The 23,202-nt window shown below is 36.8% G+C and overlaps 2 protein-coding genes across 3 annotated transcripts; both read left to right on the forward strand.

The window, feature by feature from the left end:
* The first annotated feature begins 4,273 nt into the window (after positions 1-4,273).
* Positions 4,274-10,666, forward strand: macc1 (MET transcriptional regulator MACC1). Its single transcript, XM_084089515.1, has 5 exons — positions 4,274-4,386; positions 6,643-6,801; positions 7,077-9,115; positions 9,204-9,392; positions 9,551-10,666. The coding sequence occupies exons 2-5, from the start codon at positions 6,684-6,686 to the stop codon at positions 9,767-9,769; spliced, it is 2,565 nt and encodes an 854-aa protein (XP_083945641.1). The 5' UTR covers positions 4,274-4,386; positions 6,643-6,683; the 3' UTR covers positions 9,770-10,666.
* A 6,960-nt stretch (positions 10,667-17,626) lies between these two features.
* Positions 17,627-22,306, forward strand: tmem196b (transmembrane protein 196b). Of its 2 annotated transcripts, XM_084089400.1 has the most exons (4): positions 17,627-18,006; positions 19,078-19,134; positions 19,362-19,616; positions 21,518-22,306. In XM_084089400.1, exons 1-4 carry the CDS (start codon positions 17,842-17,844, stop codon positions 21,530-21,532), a joined length of 492 nt encoding a protein of 163 aa, XP_083945526.1. In that variant the 5' UTR covers positions 17,627-17,841; the 3' UTR covers positions 21,533-22,306. The 2 variants fall into 2 exon arrangements, with proteins under 2 accessions (XP_083945526.1, XP_083945525.1); XM_084089399.1 differs by having other exon boundaries at positions 19,362-22,306.
* The last annotated feature ends 896 nt before the right edge of the window (positions 22,307-23,202 follow it).

Here is a 23,202-nt window from a genome sequence, read left to right on the forward strand (position 1 = left end):
TGCACGTATAACAACAATTGCGTCTGCATTACCACATCTGATCAAAACACCGAGTAAATCAGTAGGAAACGCAATTACACGTCTGCGCTTTGTTTCCAGGCGGACCGAAAATAAACGCGACACTCGCGCCCCCCGGAAATCCGATAAAATTCAACCAATCAGATGACGACTTCGACATTCCTGAAGTGTTTCCAGTTAAGTGTACCATATGCATCAGACGTTTAGCCAACGTTCCGTGGGCGTGACGTCTGAGGCTGAGACTAATGCAGTAGGGGAGAGCGGGCCACAACGTAACGCGGGGCTAGTTGTAACACACTTGTTTTAAATACTTCCACACATGCTAGCATGACGAAACTTGGTGGATTTACTTGCCATATCAACACTATATAGAGAAAAAATTGCGCCAAAATTATTATTATTATTATTATTATTTTTTTTGAAGATATCCATAGACATTTATTAAACCATAGCAAAAGTAAATTTCTCACTTAAGTTAATTTTTCATCTCTATTTTTTGTGTTTATTTAAAATTAGACAAATCTGATATTTTTAATCTCCAATATGTTAACTAGCAGAAGACACTAGCAGGGTTTAAATCCCAGTTGTGCAGGCGGGGCATGTTGTCACACTGCGTTACAATGAGCCCCTATTAGAAATATGCTGTTCTATTTTATGAATTCTATTGAGAAAACATGAGAAAAAGGTGAATAAAGACCAGAGTCAATGTTCATAAATTACTAATTATTGATATGTTTTGAACTATGTTGTATAGCTGTGTTTTCCTGTGTTCGTAGTCAAAATGAGTTTATATTTAATTATTAAAAAATGCCATTATTTTATATGAAAAAGTTAATAATTGTATTTTATTGAGAAAATATTTTAGTTTGTCTTTTGTGTTTGTTTGATAAGATAAGCTGTCATATGGTCATGTTACAGTGTACCCCACCTATGGGGCATGTTGTCACATTTCACTTCCATTCTTTCGTGGTATCAAGAAAAAAGTATATACTGTATTAATAAAACAAAACCACATAATTGTACTAGACATGTGGGAAATTAATGTGGGAAAAAATAAATACTCTGAACCCTAAGTAGATTTACACAAACTGAAAAAGCATTACTTTGTGCACCGCTCTCCCCTACCAGTATTTGCTATATAGTGCTTGTATTGTTTTTACTGTATTGTAGTGTTTTACGATGTTTGATAATCTGCAATAGGCTACTCAAAAACCGATTAAAATATATAGCACACCAAGTCAAAATGACTGAAGGACTGCAGCTGGACTGAATTGAGCTGAGTGGATGTGTGAGAAATCTGTGGTCGCAAAAAAAAAAAAAAAAAAACACCTGCAGAATATCAGTATGTCTTTGTCAATCAAATAAAATAAGAGATACATATTTTTGTATTAATAATATATGACATAGACAAACTGGACCTTAAATTTCACCACAAGATTTTTACAAAAATCCAATCTTTAAAAGGGGTTATTAGAAATCTTTCAATGTAGGCCTACAGGTTTTGAATTAAGAACATCAGCTTTTACCATAATTCGCACATAAAATGTGTGAATTATCACATTAACAAAGTTTCTGAGAACAAACATACAGCTTGTTGTTCTTACTGCTTAGACAATATCTAAGATCTTGTCAGAGTGTTGCTTTTAGAGCTGTGTCGACCTCTAACACATATTAACAAAAACATGTCAACCCAGTCTTAGCATGACTCAGTCCATATTTTGGCACTGCGTGCAACCAGTCATATTTATATAACAATGGTTTTATGAATAAACTCGGCTGAACTACTGAACTATAGTACATGATCTAAGAAATAATTTGAATATTTGTCTCCTCAGATAGCAAGTCAGCATACTGGTTTGGTGATCTTCTCAAGATTATTAGTGAACCCGCATAAGAAAAATTTCTTGAACCTGAACCATGAACCTGTACAGCAAGTTTCTCATTAAACACAAACGTTTTTCACAATGCAATAACCGTACATTTATGTTTTGATAAGAAGAAAGTTTACTTCTATACAGGGTTACAAGACTAATGGTATTTAAGGAAAGGGTTTTACCTTTGTCCTTCATACTTTACATTCAGATATTACTCAGACAAAAGATTATGAACATTTTGTTCTGAGATTTAGTTTTGTTTCAAGTGGCAGTAAATATATACATATATATATATATATATATATATATATATATATATATATATATATATATATATAAAATTTTTTTTAATATATATATATAAATTAAACTTGGATTCTCACTTTAAAGAAACAACACAATGTCACCTTTGACTGTTTTTAATGTAATATAACGTTATCTATTTTTTGATCAACATCAGGTGCCAGTGCTCAAGAAATAAAGACATTCTTTCTCCAGGACATTCCGGCTCATCTGATCACCTGAAGCTCTGGGTGATGGGGGCATGAACTCAAATGGCCACAGATGTTAATTTTGAACATTAGGATTGCATTATCAATCTTAAAATGTAAAGATCTTGGGTCGCCTGGAAACACTAAAATTTTGTCTTTTATCTTATTTTCATGGAATAAATGTATCATGCACTCTTTCCAAGTTGTGTTAGTATGTGATAGTTTTGCAAGGATTCAGTCTTTTCCCCATGCAGGGAGTGTTCAACAGGATATGCAAATAATCAGAACAATGATTTTCATCAGGATGGAATGATAAAGCTGCTTAAACGCTAAAAATATCATGCAAGTGAGCTTTTTTTTCCAGATGGGTCAAAATAAAATGCAAATGTTTGGTTTAGGTTAAATTTGTTGAAATAAAATATTTTGAAATAATGAACTGAAATTTATTTATAAACAATTATTAAAAGGTTAATTTCTATAAAACATTTAAATGAATTTGTCTTATGAACGAGCATGAATTAACACTTAACATTAATTACAATAAAATTTGTAAATTAACATGAACCTAATACATGCTTTGAAAAAGCATAGTTAGATCAACTACGAAATGGTTACAATGAATTCATAGCTGAACTAACTAAAGTTAACCACTAGAGGGTGGTCACTGACATTTAAAGGAATAGATCACTTAAAATTTTTAATTTTGCCATCATTTACCCACCCTCAAGAACTCACCCCATTGACTTGCATGGAAGGAAAAAAAATACTATGGATGTCAATAGTATTCATCAACTCTTTGATTACCGAAATTCTTCAAAATATCTTCTTTTGCGTTCAACAGAAGGAAGAAAGTCATACAGGTTTGAAACAACCTGAGGGTGAGTAAAAATTGACAAAATTTTCATTTTTAAGTGAACTATTCCTTTAGTTAATGAGTCAATAGCAGACCTGCTGAAATATACTTGTGATTTTTATGTTACAGTACTCCTTATTAATGAGATATTAGTAGGCTATGGCAAAAAACTTTATGTTTGAGCACACAGATTTTTGGATAAAATGCACTTTCAACATGACATTAAAAATTCATAATCTAACAAATAAATGAAAAATAATAATAAAGTATAACTATGTTATATGTTTATTTTTTGAAGAAAAAAAACCTACCTCTCAATTTTATTAGTGAATACACTGTAAAAAATGAGATGATCAGTAAGTTGATAACATATGTTTTTACAATTGCTTTAACTCATCAAAATAAGTTAAGCAATTTTCAACTTTATGTTATACAAGATTTTTGAATCAGTTTAATGTAACTTAAGTTGAAATGACTTAAACATCCAAGTTGATTGTACTTAATTTAAGGCAGCAACTTTTTTTTTTTACAGTGTAGCCAGAGAGGAAAACTGAAAAAAAAAATATTGTTGGTTTAACTTTATTTTAATTTTTTTACTTTTTTATTTTAAGTAACCTGGTTGCCTTAAAATTTTAGGTTGATTGAAATAAAAAATAAAACATTGTTTATTTTAAACCATATAATCTTATTTGGTGAATTTATAGGCCTACTTACAGAAGCAAATTTAGGAAGTTTATGGAAAAAAATCTTTGTGTTTGCTTTGTTAGGCTAAGACTATTACTAATAAATTAAAATTTTGATATTTCATATTTGGAATTTGAAGTGCTGCTGCTGTAGTTTGTTTTATTTTCAAACAGAGACACATTTTTTCCTCTCGTGAATTTGCATACCGAAACCACTTTTTCCATGTAGTTTCAGGTGTTGCAACGCTCTGTGTGTGTACATAAAGTGGAGGCTTGTGGGTGGTGGAGTTTGAGAATGACGTTCAATACACTACGCTTGACTGTTTGGTACTACGTATCCCAGTATGCACTTATCCACTATTCAAGCAGAGAGAGGCACACAGAAGTGTAAGGTGTACAGTTGGTGTCACTCCCCGCTGATTTAAAAGTTCGCGTAAGGACTGAGTGGAAAAACTACCATGGTTCAGGTAAGTGTTTTACGTTTCAGCAGTTTTAAAATATTTTTTAGTATATAGGCTAAACTTGTCCAGCCAAAGCACGAATAAGTAAAAAAGAGAGGCGTATTTAATTAGTCGACATCAAGTCTTTCACGTGTTTTGATTTGATGTGCATGCATATTGGAGGACATCGTGTCTTGTGTGTCGTCCTGGTGTTTTATTAAACCTTAAATTATTACATGTAAGCTATTTATTTATTTAATAGAGAATAATAGAACGCTTATGTTTTTAATGAGGGATGACGTTTGCATGCGTTATACAGGACAAACAGGTGTATTGTGACGTGGCTGATGCTGCAGGGCGTGTTAGCGCGTGTTGATTTGAATAGAGAACTCAGCCCTTTACTATACGAGACAATGCTTCGTATAAGAGGTACTGATATTTAGACAAGACAGACCTGTTTCCATGCATTGCGTCTGCATAATACGCATTTAGTGAGTCATTCCCGGAGACAGGACAGAGAGGATACTGGACAGTGATTCAGAGACTCATGACAGAAGAAATGATTCAAAACAACAAGAGAAGTTTCGCTGACTGACTCAATGAGACTCTTTATGAATAAATTTTGAGTCATTTATTTGTAAACGTCTATTGTTGAATGTTTTTTGTGAAAACATAAATTGTATGTTATTATGTTCAAAAAGTTGAATGTCAATTTATTTACTGACTGCAATAGAATGATATACAGTACCAGTCAAAAGTTTGGAAACATTACTATTTTTAATGTTTTTGAAAGAAGTCTCTTATGCTCATCAAGCCTGCAGTTAAAAAAAAACAAAACAAAAAAAAAACAGTAATATTATGAAATATTATTACAATTTAAAATAATGGTTCTCTTTTTTAATATATTTTAAAATGTAATTTATTTTTGTGATGCAAAGCTGAATTTTCATCAGCAAGTACTCCAGTCTTTGGTGTCTTATGATCCTTCAGAAATCATTCTAATATGATGATTTGATACTCAGTTATTATCAATGATGGAAACAGTTGTGCTGTTTAATATATTTTTTTGGAATACTTTTTTCAGGATTCATTGATGAGTAAAACGTTAACAGCATTTATTCATAAAAACAGCATTTATTCATAAAAACAGCATTTATTCAAAATAAAAACATTTCTAACAATATAAATCGTTACCATCACCTTTTATCAATTTAACGCATCCTTGTTGAATTAAAGTACTAATTTCTTTAAAAAAAAATAGTTATTGTTCCCAAACTTTTGAACGGTAGTGTATATTGTTACAAAAGATTTCTATTCTAAATAAATACAGTTCTTTTTAACTTTTTATTCATCAAATAATCCTGAAAAAAGTATCTCAGGTTATAAAAAAAATATTAAGCAGCACAACTGTTTCCAACATTGATCATAAATCAGCATATTAGAATGATTTCTGAAGGATCATAAGACACCAAAGACTGGAGTAATGATGCTGAAAATTCAGCTTTGCATCACAAAAATAAATTACATTTTAAAGTATATTAAAAAAAGAGAACCATTATTTTAAATTGTAATAATATTTCATAATATTATTATTATTTTTTATTATTATTTTTTTTTAACTGCAGGCTTGATGAGCATAAGAGACTTCATTAAAAATAGTAACGTTTCCAAACTTTTGACTGGTACTGTAGGTTTCAGTCAGAAGACAGTTGAATTCTCTAGCTCTTTACAAAGGCTTATATACTGGTTCAGATCAACACTTTCCTGAAGAATGTGTAATAAAACAAGCAATTAATTTCCAATAACCATATAGGGCAGGCAACTCAAGAACACTATACACCAAAAATGATCTTGATAAGAGAGGTCCTTACTGAACCCAATGCTGCTGCAATTGAAAAATATATATATATTTTTAAGAATGTATATCAGATATTTTTATGTTGGATTAGATTAGAAAACTTTATTAATCCCCGTAAGGGGAAACTCGGGGAAACTCATTTGCCGCCATTGTACATTACAAACAACACAAATAGACAATTAAACATTAAAAACAACAACACAATCAGTCCATGCAAGGAATTGCACAACTTCATTAAAAAAACCTAACTGCAGTATGAATAAAATACCTTCTAAATTGCTCCGTAGACTGAGGCATCACTAATCTTCCACTACATTAACTTTATTAAGTCCACTAAAAGTACAGTGTAGTGGATGACCTTCGTAAGATAGAATAATTTTTATTTTTTTCCTTGTTCTCTTAATTTGTTTGTTCTTTTTCAATAGCTTTGACATTAGAGACAGACATTTGATCTTGGATATACAAAATGGCAGCCGCAAAGATAAAGTCAAACAGTCGTTCAGGAAATCTGCTTCGGAGTAGATCGGAGGGGACGCTGATAGATATAGATGAGAATGTGACCATCAACAACAACAACCTTCATGGTAATTATGAATCTCTCTCTCTCTCTCTCTCTCTCTCTCTCTCTCTCTCTCTCTCTCTCTCTCTCTCTCTCTCTCTCTCTCTCTCTCTCTATTTTATTCTGCCACTGTATTTCCATTGAATTTGTTAAATGTGAATGAAATATTTTATTTGCTTCACAAATATAAGCTACTATGCAAACTAATGTAACTCATAACAAATACATGTATTAGGATTTTTTGAACACAGGAGAGTTTCTCAGCTCTCCTGTGACATTTGAAATCTTCTCTTTTCTTAGGGGGTTATGCTTATGAGATTGGAAAAACCTCTGAGTGGCCTGTCATACCGAAAGAAATGGAAAATTCAAAACAAACTACCAACCCCTTCTGGAATCAGATGGGCAAGTCAAATCCATTCTTAAATGATATCGTCCACACCAGCACCTACGATTCTGGAGTGTCCATGAAAGAGGATCCCTTATCTATCTTCGACAGTATTAACGAGGACTCTCTCAGCACATCATCAGATGAAACAAACTTTGCCCATCTTTTAGCACCCAGACAAAACAATTTAAATCGATCTGGGAGGTGGAGAAGTGCCTCGGATATACTTGACAGCCTTGAGAAGGAGGAGGACAAGAGGACAATGAGACTCAGCTCTCAAGAACCATTCCTGAATCCTGATTTTGAGTGGTTGAAGAATGACAGAGAAGCTTACAAAATGGCTTGGTTAAGTCATAGGCAGCTAACCAGGTCCTGTTTGGATCTTAGTCTAATGAAACAAAGTCTTGGATGGGCCCAGACTCAGGCCACAGACATTCAAATCTGCTGCAAGATTGACCACGCTGGAGGCTCTGTGCAGTTGCCAGACTCCGATATCACTGCTCATGTTCCCCAGGGACACGTCCCACCAGGTGAGATCCAAGAAGTTGGCCTCAAAGTTCTCCTCGATCCTCCCACTGGAATAAACAACAACTACACCACAACTCTGAGCCCTCTTTTAGAGGTCAACCTCAGTAACCACAATGTTTCGGGGGGGATTTCGCTGGAAATGAGAATGGCTGCTAAAGTAAAAAATGACCCCACAAGCCAAGTCTTGACCTCTTTTGTGGGTCTAGTCTCTCAAAGGAAAGAGGGACCTTATCAGAAAATAAAAGACTGTTACATATACAATGATGTGTTACAGATGAAGCTCTTTGATTTAAAACCACACATGTATGTCATAACTGCTGCTGAGGCCACTGTTCTGGAGCAACCTGCAACATCAGTATGGGATTACTTGGATCGCCAAATGACGGTGGCCGTCTATGGTCCCAAGCACATACACCCATCGCTCAAAGTAGTGCTAGTCATATTGAACCATAATAATATTCCACCCAGGCTCCCTTTCTCTGATATCCAGAGGGGTAACAGGAATCTGCCCCCTGTTGTCTTGGAGCTTTGGGGAAAGCATCAGTTCAACCCACAGGGTCTTCAAGATCTTCACATTGATTCTAGAGTGTTGGATCCAAACTTCGAAGTGAAACCGGTGGATCAGAATAAAAAGGTTAAGCAGGAGCAGCTTAAAGCTGGAAAAGTGCTGCATCTACCGTTAGATCTGGTCAAGGTTGGTGGAGGTGAATTGAGTCCCTTCAAACTCAGCATTGAGATGAAGGATGCCAGTAGTCTCACTTTGGGAGACTTCTATGTCACATCCCCTGAGGCTGCCCCTCTGCGGTCGGAAAAACACAGCCAAAGGCATGCAGATCGCCAGAGGGAAGTGACGCCCATTCCAGAGGAATCAATCCCAGAAATCCTCACCCAGAAGTTTCAGGACAGACCTGTAGATTTACATTGGTATGGGGTAGCGGTAAAATCGATTCTCAGACAACCGACAGTGGAATATCTCCTGGAATACTTTAGAGGTGATACAATTGCTTTGCTTTCTAAGGAAACCGTTAGATCTATAGGACAGATGAAGGTTAAGGAATGGTACATCGGCTTTCTTCGAGGAAGAATCGGCTTGGTGCACTGTAAGAACTTAAGGCTCATAACCAAGGACCAAGTCATCGACTTCACTGGAATTAAGCTCACCACGCCTGTCCTCTTGGATAATATGACAATTCCTTTTAAAAAACTCACCTACATGTACTCTGCTATTCAGACCTTGGTCACGGAGCACGTCAAAGGCTGGAGAACATTTTCTGAGGCTCTTGGTTACTCCGAGGTCTCGGTTGACGCCATCTCTAGGAGACATGCTGAAACTGAGGCAGAGAAGGTGGCCTGTGTTCTAGAAAAGCTCAAGGAAGACTGTCATGCAGAGAAGATTAAGAAAAAGTTCCAGCATGAGCTTATCACTGTATGTATAGTTTATTCTGACATACATTTGTGCACAACAATATTTTGAGGAAAACAAGGGTTTTAGTAATTATTTATATTCCCCACAGGGGTTGCTAAAGATGGATGTTCAAGGCGTAGTAGCCCATCTCATCCAGGATATAGTGATTCTGTCCACAGCAGTGGAGCTTGGAGCGCGATGGCGGGAACTAGCCGAGCGACTAGGGAAGCTCTCCAGTGCCCAGATTGCTGCCTATGAGGCACCACACAAAGGGAAAAATGGAGAAGTTAGTGCACAGGTGAGCTAAAACCCAAAAAGAAATCTTCAGAATAAGCTCTAACCCAATCCTAGTCATGCCATGTCATATCAATATTTAATTATTATATTGTTATTTATACAGTCCTAGTCAATCATTTGTCATGTCATACATTTGATTTATTGTTCTTTATTCAATAGTCAATGTGGAAGCCTGCGTATGACTTCCTGTATGCCTGGAGTAAGCGGTATGGGGACGGCTACAGGGATATGGTTCAGGACCTTCATCTGGCCCTGGATAAGATGAAGAGCCCAGTGACCAAGCAGTGGAGACAGATTACTGGAGCTCTCATCACTGTCAACTGCATGGAGGTCCTAAGGGCATCTGCCTTCCTCAGAGGTTTAGGGGACAACTCTTGAAGCACCTGCACTTCATATTGAGGTGATCATGTTGAGTTCATGCTGATAGCTGTGCCATATTTTTAGACGTCATAAATATCTACATACATCCATTCTTTGAAAAGTACTGAACATTTGTTACTGCATATACATGTCTGTGTATTATATGTGTTTTATTTTATAGACACTTTATTTCATGTTGAATTTACTGAGAAACTTGTGAAAACCTTTGTCTGATTCTTAAAACACTCTTGAGTTGCTACTAAGTCCCTTATGCAATATTAATGTTTTAAAGGGTTGTTGGTGGAAAAAGAAATAGGACATTTGTTTGTTAATTATGATTGAGATGAAATCTGAAATATATTTTCATTCTAGATGAACTGCCTCAAGGTCATTAGTTTTCTTTGTTTTACGTAAACAATTTTGCTTGAATTGTAAGTGTCTAAATGAGTATGTTTTAATATTTGAAGCTGTATGTGGAATGTCTGGTAAGTGTTACATGCATTTTGGCTCTCCTGGAATGTGACTCAGTGTATCATCATATCGATAATTTCACTATCCCAGGATATACCGTTATACTAGGTATAAGATCTAACATCATATATTTGTTACACTTAAGTATATTGCATGATTCTGGCTAATTGTATTTATCTATTTTTGTATTTTGTGTTTTTCTAGTTGTCTTTTTTAAGTGTACTAACTACAGTGTTTAAGAGTGAGAGTCCTCCTTGTATCATTGCAAACTTTTCCTGTGTTAGAACAGTCTTAAATCTATTTTGTATTGTTGTATTTTTTAATGCTAATACACTTTGAGATATGTTATAATAATTAAAATATAACCACTTATGTCATGAAGGAGCTCTGTAATAACAGGCAAAGATAATAAATAAAAAAAACTGTTTTAAGTATTTTACTCTCAATTACTTCATTAATTGTTTTTAAATATCTCCTCATTTAATTTAATGGGAAATGCACAATTATGGGCAGCATATCATAACTGCACATGACACTATATATGCATTGCATTCTGGCTAGTGTAGCGATGTGCAGCTCAGCCTCACTTCCTTTCACTGATTTAAAGATGATGCCATTATTTTGACACCAATGGGTTCTCCAGTGACCTCAATGTCACAGCTTCATTTACAGTACAAGATACTTATAAAGCTCATTAGCCTTCAGTCATGCTAGCCTCTCTGAACTATTTCAAAACGAAGTACGGTCCGTTGCTTAGAGATCTCGGGCGTTCTCGGTCACACATCAGCAAAGTCTCTTAAAATTCCCAACCTTTCCTAAACATGTTAGCTCACCAAAGTGTACTTCACCCTTTTCTGTGGTATCTGTTGCATATTTAACTTGCGTGTTTACCAAGGCCTTATCCTGCTAAGAGCTTCATTGTTCAGTGTCACCCTCTAAATGTTCAGCTCAGCTAAGCTGTATTGGCCTTTTACCAAGTCATGTTTATGTACTAAAAAATTACGGCATAAAAGCCCAGGAGAAAGTCAAGTATGCTAAAGGAATGGGCTACCATAAAGTCAATCTTTGAAAAATAGATGGTTCATCAAAAAAATCATCAATCATTGCTATTCCAGACCTGAATGACTGACTGACTTCTGTGAAATGTAAAAAACGCTGGGCGTTCCCATTGGCGTTCACTGTATGGACAAAAACAGTTGAAACATTCTTCTTTTGTGTTCTCATTCATGTTTGAATCGACATGAGGGTGAATAATCGATGACAGAATTTTCATTTTTGGATGGATGAACAATCTCTTTGATTATGAATGGACAATTACAAACCATCTCACATCTACATGATATTAATGTGATTGATGTCCAAAACTCTGGACTTAATTGAATGGTCTTCTGTCTTACAGCCCACGGGGGCTTGTTAGTGTGTTATTTTTAGATATTTTACACTGACCCACTACAAATCTCAGCATGCGATGAGGAGGGCCTAGAGCTCTCTGATTGGTTATATAGAGAGAAGTTTGCAAACTGAAGACCAAATTAAAGTCTAAGCAGCACTGACCCAAATAAAAGACAGAGGTTTCTTGAGGAAAGTTCTATGTATTAATTTTTCACCATAAACTTTTTGATTTTTCATAGATTACATAGAAAACATTGTAGTTCACTTTTCATAATTACATACATTTACATACTCTTTTCATTTCATACATTATGAATACTCAACAACTGAATAACTGAATCATAGTTATGCAACTGAAGCATAACAAACATGCTTCATTTGCATGATATTCTTACTGTCACTGTCATTTATCACAACTTTTAATTTATTACATCTTTCACCTAGTTTCATGCCTGCACGTGGTTCTTCTTGGTGGGAGAGGTGGTTACTGTTTGGATAGGGGGCAGGAATGACCCTTACCAGACCTGACCAGCCAGAGAACATATGGGACAAACCATCAGGATTAAATGAGCCACAAAAGGGCTATATAGGAACTATCTGGTGACCCTTGCATTAGTGTCCTTTGCCTTTGAGATCCATTTGAGGGGGTGCATGAGCGGTCCCCAGAGTAAAGGGCCGGCTGAGGAGGTAGTATCTTAACTTCATGATCAGCGCTTCTTTTTCCACCTCAGCATACCTTGTCTCTGCTGATAATAACTTTCAGCTGATATAGGTCACTGGATGTTTTGCCACTTTGATGGTTTGAGACAGGACAGCTCCCTGCTCCATATCAGAAGCATCCATCTGCTGGGTGAAGTTCAACAAGAAGTTCTCGTAGTCATGAAGACATAAGGTTTCTCTTTCTGCCACTGGGCTCCACTGCACCTTATCTGGCTGTCCCTTCATAGTCAAGTCTATAAAGGGGCAAGCCAGTGCTTGAGACCCTGCCAACCTCAGAAAGGCACATATATGTTTTTTGGTGGTGGGTTGAGGGCAGTCTCAAACAGCTTTTTTTTCTTTATGGGGCCCAAAAACATCCCGGCCGATGGTACCAGGTACCATGTCTCGGAGAGGCACAGGTGACATTTGTGGGGGTTGGAAGTTCGTCCAGCCGGACGTAGCGCAGACAGCACTTCCCGTAATCGAGATAGATGTTCCTCCCAGCTCTCTGAGTGGACTATGACGTCATCCAAGTAAGCCGCAGTGTACTGTTAATGGTTGTATGATCACATCTATCAGCCTCTGGAATGTTGCTGGGGGCCCATGAAGCCCAAAAGGAAGGACCCAGTACTGCCAATGTTTCTACGGAGCATTGAAGGCCATTTTGTCCTTAGCTTGAGGGGAAAGTAGACCTGCCAGTACCCCTTTGGGAGGTCTAAGGTGGAAATATTTCAGGCCCTCCCAAGTTGGTCGATCAGTTTATTCAAATTTCACCAGAGGTTCTTGTTTTTCTGCTGTAAGGATGGCAGAGCGGTGCTTTGGGACCCAGTGAATCAGGAGGTAGACATGGTAAATTAGTTCAGCTTTGTTCGGCATGGTAGATTTGTTCTTTACTTTACTAGTTACTTGAAAATATGCTCTGTTTACATAACTTGCGTTGTTGCCCCCAATACTGACTGGTATGTAACTACAAGTTACATATATTAGGACACTACATGTGTCAAAAACCTCAATGATGGTCTGAATTATTCTTTTTTTCATCCTTTAATGTTTGGTTCTATGCAATTGTACTTCAGCAGGTCTACTAAAAGAGTGGGAGGCCCGGTTAAGGCTTGATGAAGCTGGGGATAATAGAGCGTTTTTAAGCATGAGAGCAGTGGAAAACAGCCAGTGACATACAGTAGAAACTGTGCCTTACTGTGCCTTGCCAAAACATCATTAACTGCTCTTTGAATTTTTGGTGAGAAGCCTTAGCTGTTGTTTTCACATTGTATGGAGTTACATCATATTGTCTGGTATGTGAGGAAATGGTACGTTGTGCCTCACAAAGCAGCTTTGCAAGAAAGAAACAAGAACTGCAAGAACTGATTTGTTCCATTCTGCAAGCAGCTCACCTTTGGCATCCATTGAGCAATAGAGTAAAGCCAATTCAGCTTTAAGAATTAAGGTCATTACCTACAATGAAATGGGGTAGAATAAAAGTCTTTTATGGAGTTTTGGCTAGTTAGGTGTTCATTATTTAGATCTAAAGGCTAAGATGAATATTATTTTATAAGCACACATGATCCAATAAGCTCCATTAAGAGTTTTCAGTTCTCCCTAAGAATCAAAATTAAAAGACCATCATATTATGGCTGAAAACTTTTCATACTTGCCAACCAAAAACAACCCTATTATGCAGTGTATTCATAACATCAACTGCAGGGATTTCTTGGTTGTCATTAATCTAAAGAGTTTTTGAGACTTATTGTTTATGTTCTTTTAAGCTTTTCAGTAAAAAAAAAAAACAGACATGTTCATATTCATCTGTATCATTTTGTATTAGGGGGTTTTGATCAGACAAAGAAAAAAAAAAAGTCAAAATCAGTGGTTCTTAAACAGGGGGCCATGGACCCCAAGCCTAAGGGGCCTCAAGGTTGTCTCAAGGCCCCCTGTGGTGAAAAACTGCAGTGAACCAAAGACAGTCTCAAAATCACATTTGGAAATCTGACATCACAAACTAACTTGTAATCATGTGAAAGTGTGATCGTCAACGAGTGGATCTCTGAGCTGATGTGAGTGAGTGGACAATTTCCATTCTTATTTGCATATTATAACCGTACTAAATGAGGCAAGGGTGTAGAGTTACATTCAAGCTATTTAAGGCATGAAGAATGTTTTTTTTTTGCGGATTGGATGGATGAAAGGCTACGCTCATAGCCAAAGCTATCGAAATATTTCTTATTTTAATTCACCCCCCTCAACAATGAGGTATTGAAAAAAAATTGTGATATATTAGGGAGCTTGAAAGATTGATTTCTAGACCTGGAAAAGTCATGTAAATTAATAAAATCATAAAACTTCAAGAAGATGTTTAAAATGAATATATTATAGTTATGCCACTATAAAAAATATTTGTCAAAGTTGTAAATAAAACAAATATTAGCCAACATTTTATAAGAAAATACTAGCCTATATGAAATATTCTACTTAAAATGTTCATGTTTTATTCAATGTGTTACTTGCAATTTCTTTGTAATTTTTTGTGAAATTTACTAGCAATTTTAAAGTGAAAACTGTTTCTATGTATTGTGCGGGCAAGATTTGCATGTTCATCCAGTTTAGGACTTTCAAGGCACAGAGTTAATGAGGAAAAACAAGGGTAATGACCTGAAAACATACTGGCTTCACACTTCAGAGGCACAAACAGGGAAAACGGCAGGCTTCACATTGCACTGCTTCAAAACAGTGACCTCCCGTTTAGTGTTATTGTTTCTTTCCTGAAATGTGACTATAAGGTCACCATAAAGCAAAATTAAAATGTTTTTATAATGCCGTTATTTAAAAAGCTGAATAACACTGAATGAACTGCACTGTATCATTTAACCAGCTACATTTTTAGCTTGCGTGCTTGGTCTTAAAAATACAGTGGACCAATTTAACACATTTTAATGAAGGTTTTCAGGCGGGGAGATCTCATCCTGTGCTGCAGATCTCAGAGAGTGAGTGAGAAATGCCTGGAGGTAGATCAGCACAGAGCGGCCATACTCGGCAGTGTCAGAGTCCCTTTTTTCATGAGCACTGAGGCACATCGAACTGAGATTAATGGGATGTGACTGGCTTTATCGCAGGACCCTTTCACCGGTTCACATGGAGAGGGTGGCCGAGCAGTGTTACACTCACTGAGGGGCATCTGAACACATCAGCGTAGATAGTGGGCCATGTCTCAGTTTATGTAACGATGAAAGATAAAAATAGATCTTTTCCACCCCTCACCGAGCTATTTCAGAGTCATGGCTGTCATAATGCATTTGTTAAACTACATTCACTAATTTTGTCAGATAGAAACAGCGAGGAAGTCACTTCCAGCAGTTATGTTGCTATTAAGGGACTAAGAAGGTAAAGTTACTGAATTATTAAAATATTTAAACTTAAAAGTTAACCAAAAAATTATGTTTTGGACTCCATTGACTTTCATGGTATATAGGCAAAAATTGTTGGAACGACATGAGGGTGAGTAGTTAATGAAATAATTTTCATTTTTGGGTGAACTAACCCTTTAAAGGCATAGTTAACCCAAAAATGAAAATTCTGTTACTCGCCCTTAAGTAGTTCCAAACCCTTAAAGGGGCATTCCACCCATAGGAACATTGTTTTTTATTGAAAGTGGGTCATATATGTAGTCGAAATGTAAAATAAATTTTGAATTTGGTGCCTTTGTGACCGAGGAAAGACAAAAAATAACTTCAGGACGCATTTGTATGAAAGACAACAACTCCCACAATGCACCACATTGCACAGCTAATCACTCTTCCGTCTACAAGGCTAGCTACCACCAGAGCTTGAAATTCATTTCACACAAAATGTCTAGTTAGTTGGCGAACTCATTAGTTCATTACTCCTCATTTTTATTTCTTTTGAAAAGGTGAATTATTGCATGGTACCGGGATGTTCAGTCAGAACATATGCGGTGCGAAACTAGGATAGTTCACAACACAAACGTCCGTGGCCTCGTCTGATTCAGAGATTTCGTCCAGGAGAAATTGTCATCTTTGAAATTCTTTGCCGCAGACGGACTCTATCTCTGTGTTCGTAGTTGCATAGTGAGATCACCGGCGCCACCAGTCCGCCCTAACTCGAGCCAGTCCGGGTCCCGGGTAACTCCCCGGGTCTTCTGCCTCGGCTGCTCTTCGCTATAATGCGGCTTGTAAAGGTAGCCACAAACACCTGATTCAAGCATCAGACTTCCGAAATCCTCTTCTTCTATATCATATTGAGTACTCTCCTCCGCTATTGTCATAACTTTACATCTGTCTCCACAGCGCCTGTTAGCTTAGCTTCAAACAAGATGGAGGATATTGCTTTCAGTTTCAGAGAGTAAAGTCCCACCCACTGATCTGTAGGTCTGTAGCGTGAGCGGGTCCCGCCCCTGGGAAAGATTGGAGAGATGAGGAACTAGTGCTTGTAGTCTCAACAGAAATCCCCCCCTCTTACACTTCCTCCGACAATGACGCAAAATGACGATTTTTGCGTCATTGTGGGAGGAAGTGTAAGAGGTAAATAACGGATTTCTCCCGTCTCAGGGGAAAATGAGAGAGTGTTGCACGACCATTCAATAGTATGACTGGGTTTCTAACAATGCAAAGCTTAGTGCAAATGGGTGGAGTGTCCCTTTAAGACTTTTGTTCATCTTCAGAATCTTTTATTTTATTTTATCTGAGAACTTTTTTTATCTGAGAGCTTTCAGAGCTGCTTTGTTTGCGCAAAAAAACATAACTTTATTTACAAATTTCAATCTCCAACAAGCATTTAGAGAGCACCACGACGCATGCATGTTGTGTTGATTCAAGAGCAGTTGTTGTTGCGTGAACGCACATTGGAGATTAATATTTGGTAAATAAAGTGGTAAATTATGTTTTTTTTTTTTTTTTTTTTGCATGAACAAAGCACTTGCATCACTTCATAAAATAGAAGTTAAACCACTGGAGTCACACGGATTACTTTAATGATGTCATTACTCATTACTAGCTTTCTGGGGCTTGAAAGTGGTAGTTGCGTAGGCTGTCAATGGAGGGACAGAAAGCTCTCAGATTTCATTAAAAAGATCTTCATGTTCCGAAGATGAACGAAGGTCTCACAGGTTTGGAACGACATGAGGGTGAGCGATTAATGACAGAATTTTCATTCCTTTAAGTACTCATTTTTAATAATATGTCTTCAAGGAAATAGGCTGCTATAAGGCTGTGTGTCTTTATGGTATGTTTGTTAAAGATCAGGCAGTCATGTGACCAACATGTCCAACTGCTTATAAGAGTTCTGAAATCGGAGAAACATGCATTTATATGCAGTGAAAAGCAGGAGCAGCACACAGATTTGAGCTTTTTAGCAGACAAAACTGACACCTGAGTTAAAAACTTTAAACTAAACTGTTTTTTTCTTAAAGCTGGAATGTGTAGTAGAAGATCTGTAATAGCCGGTTGGCGAGGTGAGAGAGGGATTTTCTCCCTCTGACTTTTTCTCACAGTCTGAGGAATGATGCCCGGAGGAGCATGTGCACCAAGCAAGCACATCTTTGGAGTTTGCTGGTCCTCTCTGTCTTTCATATGGGACTCGGGGTGTCCTGCATCTCTCTGGGCGTGCTGGGGATCAAACAAGCCCTGTGGCCGCAGAAGAGCCAAACCTCCTTTTATACACCGGTATGGAGTGGCGTGTGTGTAAGTTATAGATTGTTCATTTATCTTCTGCATGGGATTAATATACTATATGACTATATTTGAATCTGAATAATAAAATGGACATGAATCTGAATAATAAAATGAAATATATATATATATAATATATATATATATACATTTTTGTAAAAGTTTTTAAACAAATTTCACGTGTATGTCTGTAAATGCAGATAAAATGGTGGATTCTTATCTTATGTGCTGATTTTTACTCAATTAATGTGATTTCTACCACTTTTTTCTCTTAAACCTGATATTATGATTGCTTTGAAGTACTGCATATCAACACATATTATATTATATTATATTATATTATATTATATTATTTTATATTATATTATATTATATTATATTATATTATATTATATTATATTATATTATTAGCAGTTTGCAGAAAGGATATTATATTGTTATATTTTTCTGCCAAATACTTACATTTATTAACATTTGTTTAATTATTGTTAATCAGTTATTCAATTATTATCATTCACATGATTATTATATTAATGTATTGATGTATTTCACCCTATGGTGAAAATGTTGTTTATATGTCTATGTGGTGTTTTTAATATAGACAAATCATGTGCAAATTCATCAGTCAACACCATAGAGTCGTTCAGGTATGACGTCAGAAACCAGGAGACTTATTCGCCCTTGGTTCCCTCTGGATTTTCTAATGGGGGAACTTGATACTTTGATGTTTTGTTCTAGTAAACTGAAGGCATGAATCAATTATTTTCACAGGAAATATAAACATTTAAATATGTCATTTTGATTATCAATGATGAGTTTTAAGGGATACAGTTACTGACTGCAGGGGGACTTTAAATAAAGTTTATTATATTACTTTATGAATTTTATTTAAACACATTTCTCTTTTTTTATTTACTTTAAATTCTGTAACTATTCTTATTTTTAAGTATGGAGTTAATTAGACTGATTTTTAACTTTACAATTTCCAATTTGCAACTAAAATATGATATCCAGATGATTGTGTAATATGAAACTGTACTAGAATTTAATTTAGATTCAGTAACAGATCTCTGTTTGTTTCAGTTTCTTGTCTGTGGACTATGTGGGATACTTTGTGCGAAGAAGAGAACTGGACCAACTGTAAGAGGATATTGACACACATCGCAACAAAAGAAACACTTCTTATCTAATCTACTGTATACACACATTGACAGAGATAACCACTGTAAGCCGACATCAGCTTGTAAACATTGTCTGTAATACCTGCTTTATCACTCTCACGATACACTATCATGTAAAACAAAACTTTTATAATGCTGTGTAATTACTGTTATCTCATTGTTGTTTTGTTCCGCCTCACATCACAGATGATCCTGTTTTCAGCCTGTTGCATCTGTGGACTTATTGGGGGAATTCTCAACGTCCAGTTTGTGCGAGCGATGGTGAAACGGGCGGACAGCCTGTACTCTCTGCACCTGTCCTTCCTCTGCCTGGCCAGCCTGGGCATCTTGAGCTGCACTCTCTCCACCTGGCTCACCTGCAGACTCGCCAGCAGTGAACAGAAAAGGCTGTTTCTGGAAAGGGATCTGTCCCTGCATCATTCCGTGGAGATGGGCGAGAAGGTGAAGGCGGTGTGCGGGTGAACTATCTAGGGACTGTGAGATCTAGTTTGCTTTTATTGAAAATGTAAAAAAGTGCAGATTTGGTTTGTAGAATCAAAGACCCTTAAAGACAACAAGTCGTTTCACTCGGCGGCCATCTTTGAAACGTCTCTCGGGCAGCTCCGATCCCTTTGAATGGGGAAACATCAAATTCTCCAAAGTTGTTCACCAAACTTACGGTTAAATTTCACATTTGAAATCTGACAACAACTGTCTCATAAATTTTGTCATTAGTCATAAATTTGTCATAAGTGTGTTTGCACCTGAAATCGCACACTCTCTTGAGTAGGCACTTATTTTGAATAAGTAATTACTCCACGACCGCTAAAAAAGTATGTTCTATACAGTATGAGTGTAGTATGAATGTAATTTGAACGTACTACATTTGCCATGTTGTCATTATCATGTGACCACCAGCTTCAGTTGCGTTGCTTCACTGTCATTAATCCTCTCCCGTTGCCTCATGGGATATAAAGTGTCTATCGTTTGCACACTTCAGAATCTCACCGGAAGTAGTAGGTCATCCGGGTACTTTTTGCCTACTCTTTTATGAGTACTGTGAATTTGGACATACTTTTGTCACATACTGTTTTTCACCTTCTATATACTGTGGACGTATGCGATTTCAGATGTAGTCCAACTCTTTCTATAGCAGCCGGAGCTTCTAACGGCAGCTGCAGTGACACAATGACTTTATCAACTGGTGATTGGCTCTTTTATTTAGAAGGCGGGACTTATTCCGCCATATTGCGCATTGCACTTTCTCCTATTCATTGAAATATGAGTGCACTGTCTTTGTAGTCTATATAAGTCTTTGGTAGAATAACTTAGTTTCAAGTTAAGTCATGATTGTTTGTCTTTCATAAGATAGGAGCTGTTCTGTTTCGATTAGTTTTAAAAATAAATCCTGGAATACGACCATTCTTAAAGGGATACTTCACCGATTAGCATTAAGCTTTGTATCAGTAGAAACCCTGTAGTATTTTCGAATAACCGTGCTTCCCTCCCTCATGTCCCCCTGAGACGAGAGATTTCTGTATTGTGCAATCGAGCATAATCGAGCAAAAAATCGTCATTTTGCGTCATCTGAGGCTTTTTTGGCCAGAATTTAGAGACTACAGCCAGTAGTAGGAGCTAGTTCTGCATGTGTTCAATCCGCCCATAGGGGGTGATCTCATGATAAAATAGTGTCTTTTCAGTTTCGAGTCAACTAGTAGCCTAGTTGTATCATTTCTTCCGATACTGCCTTCTGTAACAGGTAGGCGTGTCTTGGGAGTGGCCTCATAGGGCAGCGAAGCAAGTGCATTCTGGGAGTTGTTGTCTTTTAATCCACATGAGCCAAAAATACATTTTCTGGAAAAGGTCAGGTATTAGGTATTTTAATGTTAACCTTGTAAAGCATGAAATGTGAAATAGGCTAGTAGTTAGAGAAATCTTTTGCCCAAACTGAGCAAAAATATGCAGTTTAGTGAAGTTGCTGATATTTATTTGGCGAAAAATGGGGATGAAATTTTTATAGCTTGTAATGGAAATCAATGAGATCTTAACAATATAGCAGTTTACTTACATAAATGCATATAACTATTAATTGTCACTCTAGATGTCTATAGGCCTATGTCTTAGTTTCAAATATACTAAAAGGCATTTAACTTGCAAAAAAGCACACACTATCAATAAGACGACTGAAGACAAATAGTAGATTGTGTAGCCTACAACACAGTTTTTTATCATGTCTCTAATTTAGAGAAATGTGTGTATTGATACAATAAAAAAAGCAGCATAGGCAAACTCTTTGTGTGTGTATATGTGGGAGGGAAAGAAAGAGGAAGTGATCACACTGACTGTTTTCTCTGGCCTGTCAGGAAGTTCCAGTGTAGCATGCTACGCACAACAGGAGCACCTCACTACCATAAAGCTTCCAACCTTCGGATCTGCATCCAATAACCAGGCTGTATTCAAAGCACATGCAAAATCGCTAATCAAGGATTTGGTACTCTGGCTACTGAATGCCAAAAAGCAAAAATACTGCAGTCACAGAAGTAAAACCCAATGCTGTTAACCTGTTACTTAATAACTAAGGCTGACAAGCAAGCATGCCGGTCAGTGACCCTGTGAATGGCTGCTAATATTCGGAATTTACAATACAACAGCGACATCTGCTGGTGAAACGTGTGTCAGCACCCGAGTGGAGCACGAAGTACCTATAACAGCAGAAGAAAGCAATCAGGGATTACTGAAGATCTACAGGTATTTACAGACAGTGTTCGAATTACATAATGACTTTCAGGGCAGAAGACTTTTCTAGGTAACTTATTAGGCTACCTAATCGCAATGGAAAGCGCTCGAGCGTAGCCAATGTTACGTTCTGGCGTCATCGACTTATCGAACTTTTATAATTACTGACACGTTTGAAATCTCTGTTTAAACCATATAAAGGGAATATGTGCTTTTACCTTTTGTTTTGACCCATTTCCCTTCATGCCAAGATCATCAAGAAATTGACCTTTATAATTGGCTTTAGCCTAGCTACTGTGTTTCTGTTTAGCTTCAGTTTTATGGACTCAGAGATAAATAAAAATTAGGGCTAAGTGAATCGAAGCATAAAACATACTATACTAAATATCTATGCAAATAAATATTTTTAAACAAAATATGATGTTGTTTTTTTCTGCCCACGAAACCTTATAATTTCTCAATTAAAGAGTGTTGATGTTTAGTAATGGCCTACAAAGGCAATGACCTTTACTGATATAGCCTTTTTTTTTTTTTTTAACACATCATTCATTAATTTAGTACACCCAAAGAAATTATGAAATTATCAATGCATGGGCCAGTCAACTGTTTGGTTATCCATTTTCTTCAAAATATATTTTCTTTTTAAGTGACGTGACGTGTAGCCAATGTATGGTGTCCCATATTCGGAATTTGTGCTCTGTATTTCATCAATCCAAGTGCGCGCGCACACACAGCAGTGAGTAGGCTATTGGACACCCACCCACCCACACACACACACACACACACACGGAGCAGTGGAATATCTTCTTTCTGTGTTCAGCAGAAGATAGAAATGCATACAGGTTTGGAACAACAACAAGGAATTTTAATTTTCGGTTGAACTGTCCCTTTAAGATGCCTCACATAACAGCGAAACACTACTGGACATATCAATAAAATCCTTTCTCCTTTCAGCAATGGGCCCCATGACAGGTTAAATATCTGAATGCTTTCTCTGTGAGGATCCTAGAGGGCGCTGTTCCCTATAACTCAACCCCTGCTGCCCCCTTTCTCCCGTCTTCCACTTTGTGTCTCTGAAGCTTGACAGCTCGTGAACCATTCACAAATCATGGTTATGAACAGAAGCATTCCTTTGTCCTCTGGGTATATAGGGCTTCATTTGGTTCGTTTCCATGATATATGCTGAGGGCAAGAAGTCATTTAACACACAATTTATTACCTTCCTGATTTATAACCCATGTAAAAGATATGTGGTCTCTCCACTTCCCTCTTTACTCTTTGAATACCCTCTAATAATTTTGTGACTGATGAC

This window comes from Abramis brama, assembly GCF_963993115.1.
Source record: "Abramis brama genome assembly, chromosome: 17".
NCBI lineage: Eukaryota > Metazoa > Chordata > Actinopteri > Cypriniformes > Leuciscidae > Abramis > Abramis brama.